A 14,490-nucleotide genomic window follows, 5' to 3' on the forward strand; every position below is an offset into this window, starting at 1 on the left:
GCTTTTTGGAAGGTAATAAGAGTACATGGTGTGGGAGGCAAGTTACTGGAAGCAGTGAAAAGTTTTTATCGAGGATATAAGGCATGTGTAAGTGACTGGTTCTCAGTGAATGTCAGTTTGCGGCAGGGGTGCGTGACGTTTCCATGGTTGTTAATTTGTTTACAGATGGGTTCTTAGGGAGGTGAATGCAAGAGTTTTGGAGAGAGGGGCAAGTATGCAGTTTGTTGTGGATGAGAGGGCTTGGGAAGTGAGTCAGTTGTTGTTCGCTGATGATACAGCACTAGTGGCTGATTCGGGTGAGAAACTGCAGAAGCTGGTGACAGTTTGGTAAAGTGTGTGAAGGAAAGCTGCGAGTAAATGTGAATAAGAGCAAAGTTATTAGGTAGAGAAGGGATGAGGGACAAAACAATTGGGAGGTAAGTTTGAATGAAGAAAAACTGGAGGACATGAAGTGTTTTAGATATCATTTCATTTTTTATTTTGCTTTGTTGCTGTCTCCCGCGTTAGCGAGGAAGCGCAAGGAAACAGAAGAAAGAATGGGCCAACCCACCCACCTCCACATGTATATACATACACGTCCACACATGCAAATATACATACCTATACATCTCAACGTATACATACATATACACACACAAACATATACATATATACACATGTATATAATTCATACTGTCTGCCTTTATTCATTCCCATCACCACCTCACCACACATGAAAATAACAACCCCCTCCCCCCGCAAGTGCGCGAGGTAGCGCTGGGAAAAGACAACAAAGGCCACATTCATTCAGCTTTAAGGCTGCCTTTGTGGAAATGCTGAAACTTGGTAGAAGATTATCCATCAACAATCTACGTAAATTTTGGTTTACGAGCTCATTGATTTCCAATAAGATATTTGAAATTTCAGCTAATGAGACTATTTTGCCCTGAGGCAGCCAAACTATATATTGGATCCGTAAGAAATGAAGTCACATGACAAAGGATCATCTCCTGATCATTCCTATCCATTTCCTGATAAGTGACACACTTATGTCAGACGAGAATCTTTTGTTTTTAGCCTACCAAAACCAGTGACAGGCTATGGCTTCTCCAATGAATGTCACATAGAACAAAATGAGGAAACTTAATGTGGGTTCCACCATCAATCATTTGGTAAGAGTTGGTTCAGTGTGTTCAGCTTCTAACAAGATGACTTTTCAATGTTAGCCAATCAGATACTAGTTTAACCAATCTAGCTCCATCAAAAGTTGCAACAGCATGAAATGAGGAATCTTGATAAAGAGCCATCCAAGAATAATTTGAGCAGAATATCAGTTCAAATGACCTAGTAGTTTCTAAAGATATGATTAAAGAGTGAAAAGCTCACAGACAAATGATGACAGACAACAACAGCCAACTGGGAACCACTTAACGATGTAGTGGGCATCTTAACATGATGGATTAGCATGAAATGTGCAAACTTGATCAAGTAATATTTATCATTTCACATCTCACCAGGTAAGCTAATAAAAACTGATAGCCCTTTGGCCTTTATCTTCATATCAAAGGTAACACGGACATCAATAAAACAAATATCACGCCTTAACATGACAGTGGCAAATGTTCTACATATCACTGTAATATCTTTAACTGCTAAAAATTTAAGTGCCTAAAAGTTACTTCCATGATAGAAACAATCATGCAGACTTTAAAATCTTGTCACTGCAACTTGAAAGACATATTCACCTTCATGTGGTAAAGCACATACATTCTAAAGTTTAAATCACCGTCAACAGCATAAAAGTTATGGCTCAAACAGAGTATAAATTATGCATAAATAATGGAGGGTAAACTCAAAACATTATGACTCTCCTCTAGGAAGAGAAGACATAATGAGAAGCTTTTTCCAGAAAATTTAACACACATATGAATAAGGAACAGCAAAAACAATAGCTAAAATCAAGAACATCTGAACAGATGATACAAACTTTCCATTTGGAAAAAAAAAAATAAAAATAAAATCCAAGAGAGAGAAACAAAGCATATTTAGAATATCTACAAAACACGAGGAAAACACAACGTTTACAATTTAATAAGTTAAAACATATCAAAACAATGAACTTCTTGAGCTGGTGAAATAATCTACATATGTAAAAGAAGGCAAAAACTGTGAACAGAAAGTCTGGTTTCAACATAAAGTTTCATTTCATTACCTATATAAATCAAATGTAGGATGAAGGTGGGAAATACATAATCTAACAGATGTAAAGAGGGTGAAAATAAAAATAATGACAATATAAAGGTTCAACAGATGAAAACTTAGAAACTGTACACACAAGCTACAGGGCCTATTCTCCTCAATTATAATACTTTTGTTGTTACTTCCATTTTTAATCAATACAAAAAGCAAAAATATTTCAAAGTAACAAGTTTCTTGAGATGAGGAAATCTACAAAACTTAGGTATTAGGAGTAAATGAAACACCCAAAGCATGCCTTATCACCAATGTTTATATGGCCAAGTACAATCCTGCATCATGTCAATACAAAATCTATAACCAAGCATATCAAGGAGGTGGGGAAAAAAACAACAATGACACTGCATCAAAAAGAGACAAACAAGTCACATTTGCACATATTCACTGTAACTGCCTTGAAGAATACTTTAACACCACAGCTTACCATTCACAACCGAACACCAAAGACTATTCCATGGTTTACCTCAATGTTTCATAAACCCCCGTTCAGCCTGTTGACAGCACATCATTCCGTGTGTATCACATCATTCCAAATCATTTCATCACATGCATGCCTTTAATCCTCCTTAAAGCTAAGGCCTCAACATTCCAAAGCCTCCTTCACCCCAGTCTTTAACCTCTTTATAGGTATTCCCCATCCACTCCCTCCCCCTTGTTTATAGGTATTCCCCAATCACTCCCTCCCCCCACCTCTGACATATATATTCTCCTCTCTCTTCTCATCCCCCCCATATGCCTAAAACATTTCAGCACTCTTTGGTCAGCTCTCTCTATCATATGCCTAACACATTTCAGCACTCCTTGGACAGCTCTATCACATTAAGACCATTATCAAATCTTTCTCTTGCACTGTTAATCCTTACACAATCAACCTGCCCCATACCACTTATTATCCTCAGGCACTTCCTTTGCAACATGTCAACCCTCTTCCATTCTTTTTCATTCAGGGCCTAAGGCTCACATCCACACAATACTGTCATGACTACTATACCTTCACATCCTCCAGGTCCTCCCTGTTCAAACACCATTATTTTACTTTTGTTCTCAACTTTTGTCCACATTCACTCTTAATTTTCTCCATTCAAGCACTCTCCAAAAACTCTGTAAAACATCTGAAATTTCTCTCTGGAGTTTCCACCACAGCACTGTCATCTGCGAAGAGCAAATGATTCACCTCCAAAACATCCCCTTCCACAAACAGTTTAAACAAATACAGCGAGATCACACATCCTTAACACAAAACTACCTTTACTAAGAAACACTTACACTCCTGTCCTATGAGCACAAATTCATCCCAAATATTTGAAACACCTCAAGCAAACTGTATCATACATTTTCTCTGAATCCATATGTGCCATGTAAAAATGTTTTTGGCTTGTGAAACTGGTTCTTTTTTCCTTTTTTTTTTTTTTTTCTAGTGCTGAACTGATGAATATGTGAATATGATAAGTCCTACCTTCTTTTTGATTCTTTAGGAGTCTTGAATTTCTTGGGCTGGCAAGGCAGTCTGAGGGAGGGAACAACAGAGAATAAAGATACTTCTAAGGCAAAAGCTCTCTAAGGAGCCATTGTAGTAGTCTTTAATACCAAGCAGGGAAACTCATTACTGCATTGTAGTCTTATATGTTTCAAAGACTACTGGTATTCTACCAAAGTTATATATACTTTTGTGTATGGTAGGATAGACTTCATCATGTGTCCATCGAAACACTACTGTAAGAGAAAAATACATGACTGCAGATGGAAACATTTTTCCTGAGAAAGTATCTCCTAAATTTGCATCTCTTTTGTCCCACTTGAAAACATCAAAATTGGGGTCCTACTATACAAATCTTGTTACATCCTATGTCCATTGCCTAGATTAAATGAGTGACTAAATTAATTTCTGGTATAGACCATGGACATACCTGAAACTTAATTCTGGTATACACCATGGACATACCTGAAACAAAGTTTTCACACATAAAGTGTCTGCAAAAACCACATTGTCTGCCCTCCATATATTTTCAAAGGCAATACACAGATAAGGTTCAATGTGGGTACAAATATATATCACTCTCAGGATGAAATCATCATACATCTGGTAACTGAGACTATTGTTACAAATGGTGTGAGCACCAGTAATCCACTTCAGTGTGCCTCAGGCTATCCTGAGGGAAGAATACTTTTTCTTTACTCTTACTGGCTGCCACTTCTTTTTGGGAATTTCACTTCTCAGAGCTGTATTTCTTCCACCTATGCTTCAAGACGGTTGACTCTTGTCTTTCAAAGGATGAGAAAGCTTAAAATCTTGCCTAAAAGCACAAAAATGTGGGTACATGAGATTTCTAGAGGCACTGGGCACTCAGATGCACAAGCAAGTACCTTCTTCCTGCAGAATCTCATCAGTGGCTCGCCTCATTCAGGATGTCAAGACCATATGGACCCAAGATACTTAGGCACCTTGCCATTTTCATGCTTGGACATCTACAGATGCTATCTATGACCGAAGGAGAGACAAAGCACCAAAATGTGAGTGTGACATCACCTTTGAAAATGTATGGGTAAAGCAGCCATTTTTTTTTTTCTTTACCGACTGTTTTTTGACAAAGCTATACACAACTGTCTCTACCTACAGAGAAAGAGGATTCTGTGAAGATTTGACAAGACATATCACGTCTTTTATCCCTGAATGTACATGAGACTCGGATATGCTGACAAACCTTTCTCTCATTATCTTTGAGAGGGAGATGGAGAGAGAGATAGAGATTGCTTTTTTGTAATTACAGTGAAAGAAAGTTTTACACTCGTGTCTCTACTTCATAAATCTATGTATAAAGTCTGCATTAAACATGGCCTCAGTCATTTCATTACATTCATCTACCACTCTTATAAAATACTTCTTTTGATCTTTTTTTTAAAAAGTTTACTGTTTAAGTTCATGTGAAGTCCTCTGGTTGCACTATCCTATTATCTCTTACAAGGCTGGCAAATCTAAGGCCCCAAAGCCTTTTCCATTTACTTGCCACTCTGCCTCTCTAAAGTGGTTTGTCTAGCATATCTACACACATATTCATGTACTGTGAAACGTCACTGGCACTATGGTTTATGTCACTTTAGCATTCTGTTTGTGTCTTCTTTAAATATCTCAATGTTTCTAAACCTCGCAGTTCCATCTGAATGGTGTTGGGGCTATAATATCTTCCACTATTATAACATTTTTAAACTTTTTGGTTCCTCAAATACTCTTACGTCAACCTTAGCAATTCTACCCTCTGAATCCCTTGAACTGATTAGTTGCTCTTCCTTAAAGGAAAAAGATCCTCATTTGGCTCTTTTTTTCTGGACAATTCAACAGGAAGGGAGGATTTCCAGTTCACTGCTCTAGCCCCTAAGTAACCTCCTGTGACACATGGAAGATATGGAATGCCTGTACACTGCCATTGTATAAAAGAATGGGGGACAAAATGAATTTTCAAAATACTTCCCAAATATTCCCTGCATGTCGTAGAAGGTGACTAAAAGGAGAGGGAGCCGGGGGCTGGATATCCTCCCCTCCCGTTTATAATTTTCCAAAAGAAGGAACAAAGAGGTGGTGCCAGGTGAGGATATACCCTCTACAGCTCACTCCTCTGTTCTTGATGCTACCTTGCTAATGTGGGATATGGTGAATATGTATGAAAAAAAAAAGTGCCAGGTGTATTTGGTAAGCTGTAGGGGAGAGTGGTGATTGAGAAAAAGTAGCATGAACAGAATTTCAGACTGGGAAGCATCAATGTGGCTTCAGGAAAGGTAGAGAATATGTGGCTCAAGTGTTTATTTAATAAAAGTGTGGGAGAGATACTTGGAAAAACAGGACTTTTAAGTGGTACTTATGAATCTGGAGAATGCTTATGAATGGGTTGAGTGAGATGTTCTGTGATAGGTGTTGTGAATATAAGGTGTGGGAAGAATGCTGCAACCAGCACCTAATCATCAGTAAACAAATCATTCATCTCCCAGTCCCACCCTACCTCTAGTAGTGAATGTAAGGTGTGGAAGAAAAGCTGCCACCAACTCTTAATCAACAGTAAACAAAAAATCATTCAACGCCCATTCCCACCCAACCTCCTGCAGTGAATATAAGGTGTGGGAGGAAAACTGCCACCAAAATCTTATCATCAGTAAACAATTAATTACTCACCTCCCAAACCTACCCCATCTCCAGCAGATTGTGTACTGCCCCTATCTCCAAGGCACTTGCATTTACCTCCCTCACTACTACATCCATATACATATTAACCGATTCACTGAAGCTGGTACATGTGTGGTTCCTCTAAATAATAAGGGTTAGCCATTCAAAACTCCCGGGTGTAAGTTTGGTGGGCAGATACTGGTAACAGAAAGCCTAATTAACAACATCTGTAATGTTGTCATAAGATATGGGCATTTTTTTCAAACTATATGAGTCAGTGTGCTTGATCAAGGTAGAGAGGACAGCATGACAAAAGCAAGCTGATGCCACACCATCCCCTGAAGCAAGCAATTATGCTGATATTTTGGTGGGCAGATTGGAAAGGGTAGTGATTGGTGGGATGAAGAAGTAAGAAGATGAGGTAAGTAATGAAAGGGTAAGAAAGAAGTGTGGTAATAAAAAAAGAGGGGGTTGAGAGAGCAGAAGTGGGTGTATTCAAATGGTTTGGTCACATGGTGAGGAAAGATTGACAAAGAGGATGTATGTGTCAGAGTTGGAGGTAACGAGAAGTGGGAGACCAAATTGGAGGTGGAAGGATGGAATGAAAAAATTTTTGAGCATTGGGGACTGAACATACAGGAGGGTGAAAAGTGTGCAAGGAAGAGAGTGAATTGGAACGATGTGGTATACTGGGGTCGACGTGCTGTCAGTGGATTGAACCAGGGCAAATGAAGCATCTGGGGTAAACCATGGAAAGTTTTGTGGGGCCTGGATGTGTAAAGGGAGCTTTGGTTTCGGTGCATTACACATGACAGCTAGAGACTGTGTGTGAAAGAATGTGGCCTCTGTTGTCTTTTCCTAGCGCTACCCTCACATGAACACATGGGTGGAGGGGGTGCCATTTCATGTGTGGCAGGTTGGCGACAGGAATGAATGAAGGCAGCAAGTATGAATATGTACATGTGTATATATGTATATGTCTGTATATATGTATATGTATGTATACGTTGAAATGTATGGTATGTATGTGTGTGTGCGTGGACATATATGTATATACATGTGTATGTGGGTGGGTTGGGCCATCCTTTCGTCTGTTTCCTTGCGCTACCTCGCTACCAAGAGACATATAATAAATAAAAATATATTTTTGCTGGATATGATTCAGGTAAACTAAGTGATTTAACAAGTGAAGATGAATGTCTATTTGATGAAGTGAGGGGCAGTGGCTCTGGGAGATAAAAGTTAAGGTGTATATGATCCACACCCACCAAAATGAACACAGTGTACAAGCAGTGAGGGTGCAAGCTATATCTTCTTTTCAAACTATTGAACATGCTGTGAAGTTCTTGAAGCAATCCTCGCCTGCTCACTCCTTCAAAGTCTCAAAAAGACTTCTAGCCTTTGCCTGAATTGTTAGTAAGCTTTGTGGTACATGTTCTTGAATTTGATCTTCCATCCACAGCATTAACAACTTTTCCATTTCGTGGATGGGCCCTTGGAGTTGCTTTGTTATCATTGTAGACTTCATACTTGCCAAACCTTTCACTGCTTCAAATATTTTTTCTTTGTCCTTTAAAATTGTGGAAATCGTTGAATGGGACAACTGTAGATCATGTGCAATGACATTAACTTTTTTTCCTGCTTCATAATGGGTGATTACCTTCATTTTCAATTCCAAATCAAGTGTCTTCCTCAGTCTCTTGCCAGATCTATCAATATATGATGGTTTTTTTCTCTTGCTCATCATCTTCTATGGGGTTCAATAAAATATAGTGTTTATTCCAGCACAAAAATATGTTAAATTCACTTGAATAATGTGCACTTACTGAATGACGACTGAGAAAAGAACCGAGAGATGCTGTGACGTACACAATGCCAGGATATCATCTGATAGTCATTATCGTACACACAAAGCCATTAGCACTGGTGAACATACAACCAAGCTCAATCTTAATATTCACAAATATTTTCTAACATTTATTTTTCTGGTCATATGTATGGATGGCCATGTCCAAAGGTCGTAAGGAAGGGAAAGACATGACATCTCTGCAGAATGAGTCTTATCTCATATGTAAATAAAAACAACATATGATTTGTATGAGATGAAGATTTTGGGAAACCTAATGCCTCATCGACTGCTTTCTTCAACCCCTGAAAATAAACACCTTGAACAAAGTGATAAACTGCTGAATATCCAGACATCTCTCGGACACATACCAAAAGCAGTTCATGCCTAATCAAGATTTATGCATAGAGGAGAACTTATCACTAAGGGGAGGTCATCAGTATGTGTTCTCCCAAGCACATTTTCACAAGAAAACTGAGAGTGGAAGCAAAAAAAGAATCCTGCTACTACATTGCATGTCTGGCAGTGTAGAGAAAGCTAAGCAACAATGAAAGTATCCAAATGTTAACAGTGAGAGTCGAGTCCAACATTGTCACTATCAGGATAGAGCTCCCAATTCATTTTCACTACTACGTATCATTATCTTTTATATTCATAATTACTGTAACACGGAGGTGGGCATTAAAATCAACAGCTGCAGGGAACGGGTTAAAAAGGAATGGTGACATCAAACGCCCCTGATGCGGTCCAACCTTCACCTGGAACCACTCACCCTACTCTTTTGCTTCTCACAAACATGCCTTACTCTCTTGATTAAAACTTCTACTTCTAGCAGTATCCCTCCCAAACCATATATCTGTAACATCTTCAACAGAGTATCACTATCAATCTTACATGTATTCTCCATATCCAAAAACAAAAAATTCAACTAATTACCCATCCTTCACAATCTACTTTCATCTTTACACAGTCCTATGACTCCTCCTTCAGCCGAAGTGCTAACATTCCCTTAGCTCCCACTATTGCCTTTTGTGCAGCACATCTAGCTGACTGTTTTGTGGCAGTATGGAGGTGTGGCATCAGAGGTGACATATGCTATCATGTTATTAATTTGCTGTTTTTTATATAATTTCTTTGTGTGTTTATAAAATAAGCATGTTATCCAAAGGGTAACATGCTTATTCTTAACCATGAGAAGTTCATTATGGGAAATAAGATAATTTTTTCAACAGGCCCCCTAACCTGATCTCTTCCATAAGCCTTGTATCTTGCTAACCATGGTTTTACCAAACACAGAGTAGAGTCTTCCAAGAATGTATACCCCACAATTAGCAAGCAACTTCAGAAGTTTTTGTTATTCCCTAAACACCTGTGGCCTCACAGTAATAAGGTAACTTTCTACTAAACTTGTTAATGTGTCACTTGTCAGCATACCTTGAAAAATTTGGGTTGCAACAATCTGGCTTCTAACAGATCAAACTTTACCCCAATCAGTCTGTCTCTTCTAACAGACCACACTTTACCCCAATTAATCTCTCTGAACAAAGGTTTCTGTAGTTCATTACACAAAAACATACACATACATAAAGGAATGGTATGACAAATTATTTCCTCCAATGGAGCTGAAGGCACATTAAAGTAACTGTACAACTGTATAAAGATGATTGTGGGCTGCGCTAGAAAATTCAACTTTGTTTAAGTGAGACGAAAAGGTTACAGCTAGGACCACAGACAGGGGTGAAATGCTCCCTCCAATGTGGACAAGTAAAGAAACGAATACATGCACGAAAATGCTATTGTGCATATACATATCCACATGCACAAAATCACACAGGTGTACAACTCCCTCCCCATACTATGCATGTAGGCAACAATACATGCACAGAAGTACAAACATCTGGATGCATGTCATGTGTAAAAAGTAATCAAAGACACCCTTATTAATATTCATGCAAAAGTGAACACATAAAAACAAACACATGTATATCAATGAGCCATACAAACAAAAACAATCACTCACCTAGCACGCTTGGCCTTCAACTCTTTAGATTCCTTTGTTTTGCCATCCTTCTTTCCTTTAGCTTCCTTCTTTGGTTTAGGTTCCTTAGGTGGCTTAGGTGCTTTAGGTGCCTTCACTTTCTGTTGCTTTTTGTTTTTAACACTATTGTCAGTGCCACCATCCTCCGACTGCTGCTGTTGCTGCTGGAGAAAATTATATACAATGAGCACCTTAAAACAAATATTACATTAGAGGCATAGTCCTCTTTCCTAGGCCACGCTAACTATATCGAGCAACCTAGATTCCTTATAAATGTCCATCTAACAAAAGAAGTCATAACACAACTGTCATAGGTCAATACAAGCTATATACGCTATGCATAATACATATAATGATTCTAGATGTCCCTAGACTTCTCATTAGATCAAAAATTAACACAATGCTGTATGTAACTCCATATATTGCTGTTTCAGGTTATTTGTTTTTAGGATACAAGTGAATAAAATAACTTTCATAAAAGATCTACACAGCAGATACAAATATCTCTCTGTTCACTAAAGGTACAAACAGTGGTATCACAAGAATGGGAATCAAACTGTATATAGGGTATATGTATAGTAGGCAATTTTAATTCAAAAACAAGAAGTAGCCCTCTGATAAAATGAAGACAAGCAAGAGAATTGGAGACATTAACTAAAAAAAAATTCATATGAAACTTAGGAAAGAGAGGAAAAGCAGAGCCATTATTGAGAAAATTCCATGTTTCCATTAATTTGCAGAATTCCTCTCAAGGGCAATAAATATCAATGACCCACCCTAAACAAAACACACAGACAGATGGCAGTACAAAGATCAGAGAAGTACTAAAGAACACCATGAACTTAGATAAAAGTTTAACAGAAGACTTTTCAAACAACAAGCCCTTGTGCTACACAGCAGATTTAGTTTAACAGAAGACTTTTCAAACAACAAGCCCTTGTGCTACACAGCAGATTTCTTTACCATGTCACAGGAATTCATGAGGGATACTATCAGCATGCCCAAGCATTCTGTACTAGGAACAAAGTCTTGAAACTCTCTTCTTAAAGAAACACAAACCCCTACTAGAAAACTTTATTACAATTGTATCTTCATCTTCTAGGAAGACAGGCTTCTCACTGTGGAAGTCAAATGATGCTACATTCTAACAAATAATATATATACACAATTATCAAAATCCCTCAAATAGTTCAAAAGGCTTGACTAAAAATATTCTCTTCATCTGACCAAGCTGCAAGCTAAGCTAATGGGAAGACTGTATGCTGATCAGCATTCACCTAATCAGCACCTAGGGCTGCCAGCTTTGGGCACTCTCCTATCCATCATACTTACCCTCACATGGTGGATTTATTTCATGCACGTATTCTTCCCAACCTCTGTGTACATTAGAACCCCATAATGTTGCATGCAAGTATTAGTGTTGGTAATGTGGGCAAGCATTACAGGAAAAGAGTTTGTATGTAAAATTTCAGGCTAATAAAAGGCGAGACAAAGCTACCACTATGTATTTTGTTTTCGAGGGCATAATGGATTCATTGTTCAAATTTCTGACTACTTTTCTTTGCAAGAGATCCATATCGAGTGGAAAATGGCATGCAGGTGTTATTGCTGGTAATATGGGCAAGCATTAAAGGAAAAACAACAATATAGATGTGTATAATGAAGGTTATGTGGCTAACGGACTGTGGTTAATACACTTCAGTCTCTCCTCTAAACCAGAGGAAAAATAATACAGCACAGTGCTGAAACAATCAGGGACTCAGCTGCCAGCTTTGTTTGCTTTCCAGTCCACTATATTTACCCTAGTACAGTGGGTCATTTCATGTCATTCCCTACTTCTGCGAGCACAAAAGGCCTACTTTTCATATTTCTGCCAACTTTTCTGAGAGCAAGAAGTCCACAGTGTCTGGAAAATGAAACGCTGGTGTTTGCACTGATTATGTGGGCCAGCTTTTGTGAAAAAAGCAACTGTCCAGATGTAAGGAAATCTGGTTTTAAGTCTTGTAGAAGGTGGGGGAAAAAAATCCTACAGAATAGCTCGACCCAATCAGTGAATTAGACCATCATTTTCAGTGTTCTTCACATGGCAAAGAATGCCTCAGCATGCTAACTCTATTTTTCACCTTTTTGACTATTAAGGGTCTAAAGGTGACAGTAATGGTGGTGTTGCAAATCAGTCACAGAAACGAATTAGTATGAGTAGGAGAATGCAATCAATTAAACATACTGAGGCTAGTGAATATCTAGTAAATGTCTGATGGAGCTTGAGTTTGAATAAACCTTCAATTAGAACAATTCTGAGTAATACAGACAAGGGCTTCTGTGCACTCCACTTCTTCATTTGTTTCTACAATGGGGACTCGTGCAAAGGGTGTTTTAATGGAGATGGAGATCCAACTGTTTCTACAATGGTGACTCATGCAAAGGGTCTTTTAATGGAGATGATGGAGAACCAGTTGGGCATGTGCATGAAGGAAACAAAACACCAACAAATGCCGGTCAACTAGTCATCACAGAGAAGGAAAGAAGCATTTTCACCCATGAGCACGAAGAAGAGGGTGAGGGTCAACATCAGGGGCCTTCCATGCCAGCAAAGGTTATTAAAAAAATCAAGCAGTGAAGTACGTTACAGCATAAATGCGCAAGCAGCATGTGAGTTTCCTTCTACCTTCAACTCTACATCAACCTCAATCATACAAATTACCCTCCCTAACTTGACATTAACAATAAGACAGGTTTTTTCTAGAAGCAAATGCCTTTCCATAACCCCCCCCCCCCCCCCAATGGGATGCATGCACCACAGTTTAAGGCCTCCAACAATCATCTTATATCTTGTTATGCAGCAATGCTTCTGGGGAAATAAAGCTGAAGTCCATTAGCGATGTACAGTTTCTCCAGGGAAACTGAACATGAAGGCCTGGGTGACAAAGGATATTTTTCAGCAGTGGTATGTGTCAAGCTTTTATCCTGCTGTCAAGCTTTACTGTAAGGAACACAACTTAGAGCTATGATACTTGTTACAGCTAAAAAGTCATGTTGAAGGACTGGATAACCTGGATCAACAGTGTTCGAGATATCTAAGGGGAGAATGACCGAGTCTTGGAGCGCAGCAGAACCATAAAAAGAACTGCCAGATGGGGTCCCCTGCTATTGGAAAATTCTTCGTGACAGGAACATGGTAAGGCAGCCTACAATACATACTTTCTTTAACCCTTAAATTGAACAAAAATTGAACTAAAAGGGGAGGGAGCGGGGGGCTGGAAATCCTCCCCTCTCGTTTTTTTTTAATTTTCCAAAAGAAGGAACAGAGGGGGCCAGGTGAGGATATTCCAAAAAAGGCCCAGTCCTCTGTTCTTAACGCTACCTCACTAATGCGGGAAATGGCGAATAGTTAAAATATATATATATATATACATATATATATATATATATATATATATATATATATATATATATAAAACTGGAGGAAGTGAAGTGTTTTAGATATCTGGGAGTGGATCTGTCAGCGGATGGAACCATGGAAGCGGAAGTGGATCATAGGGTGGGGGAGGGGGCGAAAATTTTGGGAGCCTTGAAAAATGTGTGGAAGTCGAGAACACTATCTCGGAAAGCAAAAATGGGTATGTTTGAGGGAATAGTGGTTCCAACAATGTTGTATGGTTGCGAGGCGTGGGCTATGGATAGAGATGTGCGCAGGAGGATGGATGTGCTGGAAATGAGATGTTTGAGGACAATGTGTGGTGTGAGGTGGTTTGATCGAGTAAGTAACGTAAGGGTAAGAGAGATGTGTGGAAATAAAAAGAGCGTGGTTGAGAGAGCAGAAGAGGGTGTTTTGAAATGGTTTGGGCACATGGAGAGAATGAGTGAGGAGAGATTGACCAAGAGGATATATGTGTCGGAGGTGGAGGGAACGAGGAGAAGAGGGAGACCAAATTGGAGGTGGAAAGATGGAGTGAAAAAGTATATATATATATATATATATATCTTTCTTTCATATATATATATATATATATATATATATATATATATATATATATATATATATATATATATATATATATATATATATGTGTGTGTGTACGTGTAGGAAGAGAGGAAAGTGATTGGTTCTCAGTGAATGTAGGTTTGCGGCGGGGGTGTGTGATGTCTCCATGGTTGTTTAAATTGTTTATGGATGGGGTTGTTAGGGAGGTGAATGCAAAAGTTTTGGAAAGAGGG

The 14,490-nt window shown here is 38.7% G+C and overlaps 1 protein-coding gene across 12 annotated transcripts in view; it reads right to left on the bottom strand.

Moving 5' to 3' along the window:
• Positions 1 to 14,490, bottom strand: part of LOC139746484 (uncharacterized) — a 313,137-nt gene that overhangs the window by 72,697 nt on the left and 225,950 nt on the right. For 9 of the 12 annotated variants that reach the window (XR_011712164.1, XM_071657756.1, XM_071657762.1 and 6 more), the window contains 2 exons: positions 10,255 to 10,436; positions 3,692 to 3,742 (listed from right to left, as the gene is read on the bottom strand). Coding sequence is in view for 11 of the 12 variants with exons in the window: in XM_071657756.1 (XP_071513857.1) it covers positions 3,692 to 3,742; positions 10,255 to 10,436 (233 nt within the window). In the remaining variant the exon portion in view is untranslated. The remainder of the gene's footprint in view (positions 1 to 3,691; positions 3,743 to 10,254; positions 10,437 to 14,490) is intronic. The other 3 variants (XM_071657763.1, XM_071657758.1, XM_071657761.1) reach the window with 2 other exon arrangements.

The sequence above is a fragment of the Panulirus ornatus genome, chromosome 65 (genome assembly GCF_036320965.1).
Source record: "Panulirus ornatus isolate Po-2019 chromosome 65, ASM3632096v1, whole genome shotgun sequence".
Taxonomy (NCBI): Eukaryota; Metazoa; Arthropoda; class Malacostraca; order Decapoda; family Palinuridae; genus Panulirus; species Panulirus ornatus.